The sequence below is a fragment of the Eleutherodactylus coqui genome, chromosome 8, assembly GCF_035609145.1.
Source record: "Eleutherodactylus coqui strain aEleCoq1 chromosome 8, aEleCoq1.hap1, whole genome shotgun sequence".
Lineage (NCBI taxonomy): Eukaryota > Metazoa > Chordata > Amphibia > Anura > Eleutherodactylidae > Eleutherodactylus > Eleutherodactylus coqui.
In genome coordinates, this window is record NC_089844.1 from 55,374,171 (window position 1) to 55,388,789 (window position 14,619).

The 14,619-nt window shown below is 42.6% G+C and overlaps 1 protein-coding gene across 3 annotated transcripts in view; it reads right to left on the reverse strand.

Moving 5' to 3' along the window:
- The window catches only part of UNC80 (unc-80 homolog, NALCN channel complex subunit), a 207,461-nt gene that overhangs the window by 151,999 nt on the left and 40,843 nt on the right, over nucleotides 1-14,619 (reverse strand). For all 3 annotated transcript variants that reach the window (XM_066575641.1, XM_066575640.1, XM_066575639.1), the window contains 3 exons: nucleotides 13,562-13,660; nucleotides 8,011-8,219; nucleotides 7,753-7,859 (listed from right to left, as the gene is read on the reverse strand). In XM_066575641.1, the coding sequence (XP_066431738.1) occupies nucleotides 7,753-7,859; nucleotides 8,011-8,219; nucleotides 13,562-13,660 (415 nt within the window). The remainder of the gene's footprint in view (nucleotides 1-7,752; nucleotides 7,860-8,010; nucleotides 8,220-13,561; nucleotides 13,661-14,619) is intronic.

The following is a 14,619-nucleotide window of genomic DNA, read 5'->3' on the forward strand; positions in this document are numbered from 1 at the left end:
ATGGAAGCCGGCCGTGCATAGCCCGCAAAAAATCGCAGCATGCTGTGATTTCTCCCCCGCAAGCGGAAAATCGCAATAGATTTCTGCTCATGGGCAGGAAATCACGTTTTGCAATAGCATGCTATGGGTTGAATTGGCTGCAGAATCCCGAGGTGGCATTCAACAATCCGCCCGTGTGCAGGCGGCCTTAGTTCACAAAATGTTTTTTCCCTTATGCACTTTTTTACATACTGAGTTAAGAGCAAAAAAAAGCTAACAATCACGAAGCTGACCAGATTGCAAAAAGGGGAAAATGATGTTCTGGTCACTAAGCTATGAAATAGCCCAGGTGATATGTAGTCTAAAGCCTCATTCACACAAACGTTTTATTGCAGCTATTCAGCTGCAATAAAACTTCGTCCAAAAATCGCTACCGTGTAGCGCATTAGATTCCAATGAATTTATTTACATAGGCGACCGTGTTCAGCTGCCGATTTTCCTTGCAGCGTTAAAAAATAGGTCATGACCTATCTTTTGATGAAAAATGCTGGAGGCTCCCATTGATTTCTATGGGAGCTGAAAAAAAAAAAGGGAGAGGGAGGGAGTTTACCTGTGTCCAACACCGAAGACAGCTTACCCCAATTTAGCTATTTAAAGCTAATAGAAGACATTCTCCCAATCGATGGAATTCCGTGCTGCAGCGATTTTTTTTTAGCGCGATATGCTTATGTGAATAAATGAAAAAAATGCTAATTGAGTTTAGAATTAGATCGCGCCGTCAGTATTGCGATTTTTGGCCACATTTACATGACCATTGCGACTTTCGACTGCCCGTGACTTTTGGCCACCTGACATAGTTTAGCAGTGCCAGCCACTGCTAAACTTCCTCCCCATTCCTTTGCCAGCAGCTCCCATAGAAGCCTATGGGAGTCTCCCACTGATCGCGGCAAAAGATAGGACAGGACCTATCTTTTCCGGCCGCATCAAAACATCACCAGGATGTTTTGACGCGGCTAAAAAGCGGCCATCTGAATGAATGCATTGGAATCCAATGCTTCAGATAGTCGAAATTTTTGGCTTACGTTTTATCGCGGCAAAATAGCCACAATAATGCAATCGTGTGAATGAGGTCTATGGCTGGCTTTACATAGCTGTAGGCCTCAGGCCTTATTCACATGAGCGTGTGTGATTTCACGCTGGCCACACATGGTCGAAAATCGCAATAGTGAAAAACAGCAACAATCTCATTCCAACATCATTTAGCATTTTCTCATCCATTCACACTAACGTATTGTGTAAAAAAATTGCAGTGGCGAATTCCATTGCTATGAAGAATGGCTTCTATTAGCTAAAGTAGGGCCAGCTCTCTTCTTTTCCCAGCGTTGGACGCAGGTAAATTCCCTGCTCCTCACTTCTTTTCAGCTCCCATAGAAATGTATTGGAGCTTCCAGCGTTTTTCGTCAAAAGATAGGTCATCATGACCTATCTTTTGACACTGCAAGAAAAATCGGCAGCCGAAAACGATTTTTCACTTACCATAAAATCGCCCATGTGAATGAATGCATTGGAATCCAATGTTTCACATGGTAGCGGTTTTCGGGCGGCACTTGAGCGCGGCGAAATAGCTGCGATAAAATGCTCATGAGAATTAGGCCTAAATATAGCTGCATTCCAGTGTCTATGTTATGGCTGCAAGGAATCCAAGTCTTGTAGCCATACTATAGATGCTAAAATGACACGTGGCTGTATTATGGACATGTGAGACCACTGGTGTGTATTAATGTACTCAAACTGCTATTTTAGCCTTGAACAGCATGCAACTGGCATTTTAAAAATAACCTAATAATTAACCAGATGAGTTAAAGGCATTATAAACAGAAAAGGTCCAATCTGTAAAATTAAAAAAAAAAATCACCCCTTATCATTTACTGCATGGAAATCATTAGGTTTTATTTTTCAACATACCAGTATTTCAGCGTGTTAAGGTTTCTGCCTCAACTGTGTGATCAGATCAGAGGTCTGACGCTGATTGGAATAGCTCTTCCTGCCTCTAACAGAGCAGGAAGTCACAACATCAGCTGATATGCCAATTATTAGGGAAATTGCAGTATATTGCAATACTAAGGCTGGGGTCACACGGGGCGGAAATCCTGCGGAAATCTCGTGGAATGACCACACCGAAAAAACACGAGATTTCCACAGGATAAGCGCAGCTTCAAAACCCGTGGCCGCAGGTTTTGAAATGGCTTTGCTGCCTGCATTTCCACTGCGGCCATCACTAACCGTAGAGAGGAGAGTGGCCGCTGTGGAAATGAAAAAAGAATTGACATGCTGAGTCTTAGTTTTTGACACCACATGTCAGCTTTTGTGCGGCTTGCGGATTTTTGCTAAATCTCGTCCACTTTGCTGGCTAATACTGGGATTGCAGTGAGACATTCCGCATCGAAATTCTGCGGCAATTCCGTCCCTTGTGAACCCAGCCTAATAGCTTCAACATTAAACAGTTGACAAAGTTGTGTGTGACTTACATGTACATTGCGCACATCTTTATTTTTATATATGACTTGCACAACAGTTGCATGGAAGTACATTCATGCAATACATAAAACATGTTAGAAGTACAAATGCTGTAGAACAATGTCAGTTTGAAGGCACTGAATTGTATCATTTATTACAGCATTTTGTATTTAAGTTAGTCTCTACAAATAATGTTATATGCACTTGTATATTGTGCCAGCTATTTATTATAAGCCATTTACCTTTTTATCTGTCTCCCCCATCTCCTGTGCTGGCAAGCTCTTCCTATTGCCAGCGGCATTCTATGCAAATGAGAAGGAGGAGACAGGTTCAGAAGGCATTCTAGTAATTAAATGAAAATAAGACAAATCATGTCAGCCCCCATCCCCAAACCAAAAGTCGGTTTCTTTTACATGATACACCGTAGTTCTTTGTGACACATTGTTTGGTATGACTGAATGCATAACTGCCCAACCATCCTCATTTCTTCTAAAATACCAATTCACATTCCTCAGATTGATTAACATTAGAGATGAGCGAACGTACTCGGTAAAGCACTACTCGTCTGAGTAATGTGCTTTATCCGAGTACCTCCCCGCTCGTCCTGAAAGATTCGGGGAGCGCCGCGGAGCGGGGAGCTGCAGGGGAGAGCGGGGAGGAAAGGAGGGGAGATCTCTCTCTCCTTCTCTCCCGCCCGCTCTCCCCTGCTCCCCGCCCCAACTCACCTGTCAGCAGCGGCGCTCCCCGAATCTTTCAGGACGAGCGGGGAGGTACTCGGATAAAGCACATTACTCGGACGAGTAGTGCTTTACCGAGTACGTTCGCTCATCTCTAATTAACATGTGATTAAAATTAATCAACATTACAGATGCAGCGCTGCATTGGGACATAGTGGGGGTGATCAATAAATCCATTTTTGGGGATTCACTCTTATTAGAATTCAAACATGATACCAAATTTTTTGGTCATAAAATATCAGTTTCTAATAGATTCTGATTGAAGTTTGCTTGGAAAATAATCTACGGATATATCTTCTCAGACAACATTCTGAAGAACTAACAAGAACTGGCACAGTCCTAGACATGTGTTACTTAAACTGTGCAACCCCAGACAGACTACAACACAGGTGTCAAACACGAGGCCTGCGGGCCGAATCCGGCCCGCCACCTTGTTCAATGTGGCCCGCAAGCATGGCCGGCATCACATGCCAGTGGCCGGTCACCACAGCAGTGAATACCATCCGACTCCCCTGCCGGTTGTCACTCAGTGGCGCAGATCACAGACGCACACTGTGACATCGGTGTGCACCCGCGATCCTCCTCCCCCCTCCCCTGGTTCCGCGAGAGCAGAAGGAAGGAGGCGTCCAGACGTGCACACTGACAGTGCCAGTAACAGCGAGCAGATGAGCAGCGGCACGTCCACAAGGAGAAGGAGGGGGTAAGTATATGGATTTCAGGGGGCGCTAATATTACTGGGGCTGATATAGGGGATACTATTATTAATAATGTCCCCTATATCAGCCCCAGTAGTAATAGTGTTACTACTGGGGCTACTGTGATGGGCACTTTTACTGCGGAGGTCTCTGTGGGGGTCACTATTTCTGCTGAGGCCGCAGTGGGGGTCACTATTACTACTGGGGATGCTATGGGGGTCACTATTACTGCTGAGGCCGCTGTAGGGGGGGGGTCACTATTACTGTGTAGGTCTCTGTGGGTGTTACTATTACTGTTGAGGTCACTTTGGGGGTCACTATTACTGCTGATGCATCTGTGGGGGTCACTATTACTGCTGATGCATCTATGGGGGTCACTATTACTGCTGAGGCCACTGTGGGGGTTACTATTACTACTTGGGCTGCTGTAGGGTCACTATTACTGCAGAGGTCTCTGTGGGGGTCATTATTACTGCTGAGGCCTCTGTGGGCATCATTATTACTGCTGAGGCCTCTGTGGGGGTCATTATTACTGCTGAGGCCTCTGTGAGGGTCATCATTACTGCTGAGGCCTCTGTGAGGGTCATCATTACTGCTGAGGCCTCTGTGGGGGTCATTATTACTGCTGAGGCCTCTGTGGGGGTCATTATTACTGCTGAGGCCTCTGTGGGGGTCATTATTACTGCTGAGCCCTCTGTGAGGATCATCATTACTGCTGAGGCCTCTGTGAGGGTCATCATTACTGCTGAGGCCTCTGTGGGGGTCATTATTACTGCTGAGGCCTCTGTAGGGGGTCACTATTACTGCTGAGGCCACTGTGGGGGTCACTAAGCTGTCAGTTCTTTGTGGTGAGCCTATCTGACAGAAACACTTACCGATGAGAATCGCGGCAAATCGTGACATGCCGCGATCCAGATCCCGTGAGCGGAGGATCGCTATGATTCTCCACTCGTAGATACTGCAGCTGCGCTTTCCATACCAACGCCATGGAAAGCGTTCACTGCGTTACTCGCGTCTGGATTATCGTCGTGGGTAACGCAATGAACAATCGGCCGTGGACAGGCAGCCTTACAATTACAGTCGGTTCTTTGAATGTAACCATCAGGCTGATTTGGCCCTCTGTTAAAATGAATTTGACACCCCTGGACTACAACAATATAGTGTAAAAACAACTAAAATAAAATGATAAGTCCTCAAATGGTCTTTTGAGGGACATACTAAAAACCTTAAAAAACTAATGTAAAATATGTAACCCTCCAAAAATTGCCCCACGCCAATTGCTGTTACATCGCTAGCCCTACATCAAAATTTATGGTCAATAATGATAAACATAAATTAAAAATGTTTTTTTTAAGATTAATGGTATAACTATTTGCTAGAAATGTAAAATAAGCACATATTTTTTAAAACTATAAGGCTAAAAATTACTGATATAATAATGGTAATAAAAGAAACCTGCATTGTTCAAAAAAATAGCACAAAAAATAAAATTAAATAAAATAATAAATAAATAAAAATAAAATAAAATAATAAATGTTCAGCCATTAAATAAGCGTGTACTAAAAATGGCTAAAAGCTCGTTCATGGTAACGCGTTAGAGCTTTCTGCCTCTCTCAAAATTAAAATAAAAAATAGGCATTTCCCATTTTTTCCCGCCATTGATTTCACTGGGTTTGAAAAAAAACACGCTTTCAATCATCTTCCCCTCCATTATGTTTCCATTTTTTATACAAATAGCACAGTCTACAATACTATTTGCTCTGTAAAGAAAAAATAGAAACCTAATGGAATGGAAGCAAGCAGAAAGCTTTCCTTTTTCGAAAACGCATTGAAATCAACGAGGAAAAAATAACTGAAAAAGGCCCCCTGCACACGGGTGGAAATTCCATGGCGGGATTTCCCGCAAAATTTCCGCCCATTGAAGCTGCCATAGGATTGCATTAAAAAACGCAATCCTAGGCAGATGGCTGCGATTTTGAAATCACACGTGGAAAACAAATCGCGGCATGCTCTATTTCTGTGCAGGTCTTGCAGAGGCCCTCACAGAAATGTCACTCCCGGGCCCTAGCTCTGCTCTGCACATGTGCTGGCTGGCCCGCAGCCGGAACATCAGAGAGCCGGAGCCGCGGGAGAGGGTGAGACCCACACTCTTGCAGCGGGATCCAACTCGTCCGTCTGCAGGCGGCCAAAGGCTTATTTCCATATTAATTCTGTTTTACTGCTCCAAAAGTGGAAAAGGGAGACAAAGCTCTAACGGAGTCCTAATACTGGCGTGAATGAGCCCTAAACTGTGTCTGATCCTTAACCCCTTAAGGACATGGCACTTTTTTTACATTTTTGGTTTTTCCTCCCCCCTTTTAAAAAAATCATAACTCTTTTATTTATCCATCGCCGCACTGTCTGAGGACTTGTTTTTTGCAAAAGGAGTTGTAATTTTTAATGTTACTATTTAATGTGCCGTATAATGTACTGAAAAACTTTTTAAAAACTCTAAGTGGAGTGAAATAGAAAAAAAATGAAATTCCGCCATCCTTGAGTGCATCTTGTTTCTACCGCGTACACATAGCAACAAAAATGACATAACTTTATTCTATGGGTCAGTATGATTACTTCGATACAAAACTTATATCGTTTTTTTGCTGTACTACTTTTGCTGTACTACTTTTTTTTAGATATTTAATTTTTTAATTTTTTAAATACATACGACTTTTTGATGGCTTTTTATTACATTTTTCTTGGAGACTAGGTGACAAAAAAAAGCGCAATTCTGCATTCTTTATTTTTTTTTTCTGACGATGTTCAGGGTAAATCATGCATTACTTTGATAGATCGGACTTTTACGGACGCAGCAATACCAAATATGTGTTTTTTGTTTTATGATTTAAATTCTTTTATGAAAACTATGGCAAAAGGTTTTTTTTAAAACTTTTATTCCTTTTTATTTTTTTTAATGGTTAGTAAAACTTTATTAAAAACTTATTTTTAGTTAGTTTTTTAGTCCCCAGAGGGGACAAGAACATGCGATGCTTTGATCGCTCCTGCAGTATAATATAATGCGATAGCATTGGATTATACTGTGGTCTGACAGGCATTCTATCAAGCTATGCAATAGGCACGGCTTGATAGGCAGTCTGCTATGACAGCCCTGGGGCCCTTAAAAGGCCCATGGCTCCCATTACACCTGCACGGCAACCCCCAGTCTCATTGCAGGGGGACCATATGGGACGCCCGAATATTGGTCGGGGGATTTAGGATTGACAGCAACATTTAAAGGGTTAACAACTCAGCTAAGCGGCACAGCTTATTAGAGCTATTGCAGGTGAGTGCTGGCTATAAGAAACAGCAGGCAGCCGCAATGTATGGAGCGAGAGCACCCCGCATTCTCCCTCCATACATACCCCGAACGTGCAGGACGTAACTGTACATCCTGCAGCATTACGGAGTTAAGGTCCAAAATACTCTGGATCTGTACTGGTTATGGGGGTCAACCTAACACTAATCCCCAAGTCAGTATATTCTTTAACATATATGTAATTAGTAAGAAAAAATACACTACATTCGTCTTTAATCAAAATTATTACAACCAATTCATTTTAATATACCTCACCGGGTTGTTTTTGCTTTTTCTGGATCAACAAGGGGGGGGGGGGGGGGTTCGGAAAAAGGCTGAACTGGATGGACATTTGTCTTTTTTCAGCCTAGCATACTATGTAGTGGCAGAAAGTTGGAATATACAGTAATCATACCAATCATTTACCAAGTACGGAATTTATGATACAACACATTTAATTCCTGACTCACAAGCATTCATTAAAAGAAATTACCTTAGAGCTCTGTCTGATGAATGACAAACGGTCCACAGAGCTGATGTCCAGTAGATCTTCCACACCATCCGTGAGCCCAGAGAGGGACGACCGTTTCAACCAATTGCCTGTGACAGTAAATGAGAACCACAAGACTAGTAATTGGAAGTAAAGTACAGTTGAAGAGTGATTATCGCAATTTGCCATTATTTTTGGATTAAACATGTAATTTTATTGGCATTAACATGTTCTTTACGGAGATCATGCGTTATCACCAACCTAGAGGAAGTTTTAGCTTTTTGCGTAGCGATATCCGACGGGACCTGGATCTTGAACGCTTCTCATTGGTATTACCGGAATGAGCTGTGGTACATTCGGAGGTGTCTGGTTCTGACTGACTACTAGTGTCACTTGCGGCACTCTGTGATTTGAACACCTTACGCCAGAAATCTTTACGGCCTAATCCTGCACCTTGCATTTGCTCATCGCTGCGAGACAGATCAGGGTGAACATTTAAATTATCTGCATTGCTGTGAGACAGAAAGACAAAACAGAAAGGAAATAATTATTTCGCAGAGAACCTACATCCTGTACCGCAGCTATAACATCATACAATAAGGGAAAATAATATGTTCATCACTTATAGAAATGGGAAAACACCAAGAGGCTACTGTGTTCAGTTACAGTAACTAGTGTGGTATCAAGTTGAAGTGTGTAGGGTGGTAATATGCAAATTACGGTACCGCTCTCAAAACTGTGGCATAAAGAGGGGTTAGCATTGTCGATGCCAGCAGAAAGAGTCAACCGTATGGTTGGGCAATAAGGAAAGCAAGTAGGATGCTTGCAGAAACTAATTGAATGCATGGTTGTCCTTTCCTATTATTATAGCACAAGTCATCAAAGCCAACGGAATAGCCAATTTGTTTAGAGGCCACATATTTCATCATAAGTCAAGGTGTTTAAATCAAATGCAGTGTAAGTTAATATTGTATTTGGAAGGACCAGGACTAGAGAGGAGTGAACGTACTCGTTTAGGGCAATTTCGCAATCGAGCATCGCTTTTTTCGAGTAACTGACTACTCGAGCAAAAAGATTCCGGGGGCGGTGGGCGGCGTGGTGGAGCGGAGGGGTAGCAGTGGGGAACAGGGGGGAGCTCTCTTCGCCCCCCACCACTCCCCTCTGCAACCCCCCGCTTACCCCCGCGCCCCCCGAATCTTTTCGCTCAAGTAGTCAGTTATTCGAAAAAAGTGATGCTCGATTGCGAAATCGCCCTAAACGAGTACGCTCGCTCATCTCTAACCAGGACCAATTGCTAATATGTCTCTTCCTTAGGAAAAACAAGACCATAAATACAGCACTACAAACAACGCTTTGACAAGGATATTAAAAATGATCAGTCAGAGGATGGATACAAGATCATTTCTACATCATTGGATTTTTGTTTGGGATTGGGAACATGTCACATTGTACCTGCAGTCCTACCTGCTTGCTGTAAGATATAGAGCAGGAGAAGCTGATTAGAGTGTTATATAATGTAATGGGTAAATATTCAGTATAAGGGCTCTTACCCACTAGCGATAGACTTTCCTGTGATGTGAGAATGTGTGAAAATGCATGATTATAAAACCAATTGTTGATTTCCAATGGTTTCATTCTCATTTGCGATGTCTTCACTCAAACCTCGCAGCTCTAAGAAAAATCTGAGATATCGCCCATTGTTTTCAATAAGGCCGGTGGCAGCAGCACCGGCCCTATTGAAATCAATAGGAGAAGATCGCGAAGAAGGCTAGGAATCCCCGATAGAGAGGAGAGAGGGGGGCGGAGCAATAGGGAATCTCTTACATATCTCCCCATATTTGGAGAGATAGGGGTTGGGGCTTTCCCAGGGCTTCCTCTGAGAGCAAGGGGCATGGCTTGAGAGGGGCGGGGTTAGAGGGGTTATCATAGTGATCCCTCTCTAGCCAAGTGATAGCAGGATCAGCCTGTTAGCCCCGCCCCCTCACTTGACTAGAGAGGGATCACTATAATAAGCCCTCTAGCCCTGTCCCCTCTCAAGCCCGCCCCCTCATGGGGAAGCCCTAGGAAAGCCCCCTTGTCCCGCCCCCTATCTCAGCAAATATGGGGAGATATGTAAGAGATCCCCTGTTGCTCCACCCACTCTCTCTCCTCTCTATGGGTGATTCCTAGCCTGCTTCGCGATCTTCTCCTATTGATTTCAATAGGGCCGACGCTGCTGACGCTGGCACCATTGAAAACAATGGGCGATATCACAGATTTTTCTCAGCGCTGTGAGGCTTGAGTGAAGACATCGCAAATGAGGATGAAACCATTGAAAATCATTGGTTTCATCATCATGCGTTTTCACTCACTCTCGCATCACAGGAAAGTCTATCGCCAGTGGGTATAAACGCAAACTTGTAATTTATTGATTAACCCTCTGCTCACTCTGGGTTAAAAAGCCCAGGAGGTGGTACTACTGTATTCAGTGATTCACAGTCTTTCCTGTGTGATTGTTCATATAGAGATAGCTGTAAATCATTGATTGGACCACCCAATGGACTCCTAAACCCAGAATAAACAGAGGCTTAAATCAATAAATCATAAGTTATAATATATATAGTGTTGTGGGAAAGTATTCAAGTCTGCTCAGCTTCTCCCCATCTATACCATGAAATCTGCCAACCAGGCACCATATTCAATATGAGCGGTTCCCTGTAAGTTAATCTTTACAATCTGTTAAAAATTGCATATTTATAAATCTATTAAAGCCAAAAAAGCACAAGTGAAGTAGGCAACCAAGAGACCGAATACATTAGGCTTTAGTAGCTGAGGGGACTGAAGTGTGATGCTCGGGTAGAAACTTTTTCATATAAGTCACAGTAAGGGCATGCAATACCACATTTTATGTATTTTTTTTTAGCAAATGCCTTCATACAACAAAAAAGACCACTGATGTATACCAGCCAGACAAAGACCGATAGGACACTTTTATGTTCTCTGTCAGGTGAATGGTGACCTATGGATACATTTCACATATGCACATATACATTTCCTGCTCGTATGGTAAGCTAAGACTTTAAGATGCAGAGTGAATGTAGCTTCATGCAGAAGAATACAGGAGGACCATCTGCTGCAGTCTGCAAGAGAACCATTATCTAAAGAAAGATTTATTTACAGCAAGACTATGACCCAAAACACAAGGGGAAGAAGTGTTCGCAACTTCAACCAATGAGAACTCAACGCTTTCAAGTATTACAAGTACATTGCATGGACTTTTATGTACACTGCTCAAACAATTAAGGGAACAGCCGGCAAAACATTCTCCATGGCGTCTGCAGACGTTTTCAGGTCTATCACATGTGTTCAGTGTGAACCTGCTCTTATCTGTGAAGAGAACAGGCTACCAATAACGGGCCTATCAATAATGGTGTTTTATTTTGAAGGCCAATCAAGTTGCACAATGCTGGGCTGTGAGCACAGGTCCCAATACCGGACATAAGGCCCTCACGTCACCCTCATGGAGTCTGTTTCTGACACTTTGGTCAGAGCATGCAGACCAGTATCCCGCTGGAGGTCACTTTATAGGGATCTGGCAGTACTCCTCCAGTTATTCCTCCCACAAAGGAGCAGATATCAGTCCTGATCAGTGGTGTAACTACTGTCATAGCAGCTACAGCAGCTGCTGTGGGGCTTGCATCTTAGGGAGGTCTGGGCTGCTGGGTCCAAATAGGCAGCCAGAGGCCCCTTGGCCCTGCTCAGTATTTTTGGCATAATGGTTATGCTGGGACATACAAAAGCACATTTTACTCACCTCTGACCCTTACGACTCCACTGTTCGCTCCTCACTTCCCAGCAGCCAGTCACATTCTCAGATGCATCTGATCACTGTGACCATTTCCCTGCCTCCTATGGCTGAGGCTGGGGATTGGTTGCAGATGTCACGTGCCATCATGTAACCGACTGCTGGGAAGTGATGAAGGAAACAGACTAGCAGGAACAGTGGAGCTGCAAAGATGAGAGGTGAGTATAATGTGCGTTTTATTGCACAGCATAACCACTATGCCAAATACACTGAGCAGGAGCAATGGGGGTTGTAAATATTAAGTGGGTGGCAAGGGGGTATAAATATTGAGCAGGGGAAAGGGGGTATAACTACTGAGCAGGGCAAGGGGTTATAAACACTGAGTGTGGGGCAAGGGGGTATAAATACGGGTTGCAGGAAGATATAAATACTGAGTGGGGGCATAAAGAGGGATATATAGTGAGCAGGGACTTAAGAAGGCATTATTACAATATTACTGAGTGGGGGCATGGGGAGGCATTATCACTAACCAGTGGGACAGGGAAGCACTTTTACTGTGTGTAAGTCACTAAAAGCAGTACTTACTGTGTGGAGCTTAAAGGGGGGATAAAAGAGGGGATAATGTTATTGTGACAGGCAGTACGGGTGGCATTATTACTATCTGGGGCACTATAAATAGGAAGATTGCGTAGAGATGTGGAAAACTTAGGGAATGTGTTGAAAAAGGATGGAGCCAAATATGTCAAATTCTGGAAAAACACGTTTGATAGTAGCTGGGAGAAGTCATCATGACAGTCTGGGCTAGATGGAAAAAGTAAACAATTATTTAATATATTGGTTCCGGGTTGGTGCCCTTCCATGGTCATTTCCAGCTCTTCTCGTGTAACAGCCCATGTCCTGGTATCTGCACCATGCTATTGAAACTGTGCTGGTAGACAGAGCAAACCTTCTTGCAATGGCATGTATGGATGTGCTATTTTGGAGGAGCAGGACTAACTGTGCGACATAATGGGCTGCAGGTACTGCCTCGTGCTACCAGTAGTGACAAGGACACCAGTAAAACCCAACGGTAGAGAAGACTCAGCCAGGAACAATAAGGAAAGAGCAATTGTCTGTGGCCACTGCCTGCATCTGTTGTCACTTTCATTTGCACTAAAGCAGGTGAATTGATTCATAATCGTTAATGCATCATAACTGGGCAGGTTGAAATCCTGCAGTTGAAGTGACTTGGGATTACACTATACTGCCTATTGCTCTCTTAATTGTTTTGAGCAGTATATTATTTCTTGCAGTTCTTTAACATTTCTAAGAATCTGATAAGTAATATTTTCTGTATATTACAATAATGGACTGATTAGTCTCAATTGAGAGAGAAGTTACACAAGTGCTGCCTGCTCTTCCATTGCAAACATTACTAAAACTGTCCAGTTCTTGTGATTGCTACCCTGTAATAGTCAATGATAGTTGTTGACTGGTATCAGAGACCAGAAGGGGATGTTTTCACCCAGAATGTACTTGACTTAGATTATAATCAGTTGGATGTACAAAACTAGATAACATGTGCAGCAGAATTTGCATTGTAATAAATAAGAAAATACTCTATATATGTCCATTTCTTCGGAAATTATATAGCCAGTTTCACCAATACTTGGTAACACAAATAAATATTTTCTCATTTTTAACAAAAAATCTTAAAATATCTTATGTATATTCACCATAATGTGTAATTTTACATCTAATAGCCAGATAATTAGAATTCAGACTGTATGGACTGCAATGTCTGGTGTCCTAACTGCCGAGGATGAAGAGGTTGCAGCCCACTCATGCCCTGAGCCATAATAGATCCTCTGTCACTTATGAAAAGACCAGTACTATAGATGATGTGTGATAATTGGGGGTGTCGTTACAGACTATTTGAACTATGTCATATTCAAAAGACCTAGGATAGAACTAAAAAAAATGACAATACAGTATCTGGTAGCAGAACACAAATTGCATACACAGTATTTGCAATAGTTGCCTACTTACTGCTCTGGAGTCTGTGGGGGGTGGCTAGAGATGTAACTTCGGCACTCCTCGGGCGCATAGGATACTCGGCCCTTTTCAGGAGCGCTCGATTCTTCTGGTCTAGGGGTACAATAGTGCCAACCAGAGGATAAAAAAAGTCAGCCACTGCCCCACTCCCTTTTAGCTATCTAAAATCATCTTGGAATTGTTATTAATACAAAATACTACAAAGAATCCAGTGTAACCCATATATAAAAAATATAGAAGCAAGGGCAAGCAGTGAAATGGAAGAGCATGGGAGCAAAAAAAAATAAAAAATCAGCAACACACAGTAGCTTTACAATCAATAAGCTTAAACTTTGCTGTAGCACAAGCAATCAGAAATAACACATACAGTGCGTTAAAGCGCCTCATTGTAACGCTGAAAGCTTAATAACCACACTCAAAACTAAATCACCTTGTGCAAAAAGTTTGCACACATACATGCCAACACCCTAATAAGATTACTGGGAAAATGCCATAGTTCTACATAGTTCATGTGGGCTTTAACTCGTTCGGTACCACAAGTAGTTTTGCTCCGGTCTATTTTTTTTTTAAAATTAGTCATTGATTTAATAATCATCAGCAAATAAAAAACTTACACAACATAACATATTTAATAGCCCATTACTTTTTTTGCCATTCATCCAATCAAGCCATTCAGGCTTGAGTATAGTGAAAGCAGGTATATTCAATTAGCTCATAAATATGTAAATATATTAATGGCTACGCCTCACATTATATGAGTTGGGTTGCATTATAATGAAACTTGGTGACAAAGAGTTGGAACGGGGTGTACCGGTGCTTTTCTTATATGTGTTTGTTTTGCATGTTATTGTTCTATTTCTAATTTGAACATTCCTGCATCTTTACAACTAGTTGGAGGGATTCTGCGAACTAGGTGGAGAAGTGGCAAAGAGCCATGTTGAAGAGGTAAACTGTCCCTTGTCACAGGAAAAGCAGGAATTCCAGAACTCTCATTTTATTGAATCTTCTAAAAAGGCAACGCAGTCAGAAGCAAGGAATAAAAACAGGAACGC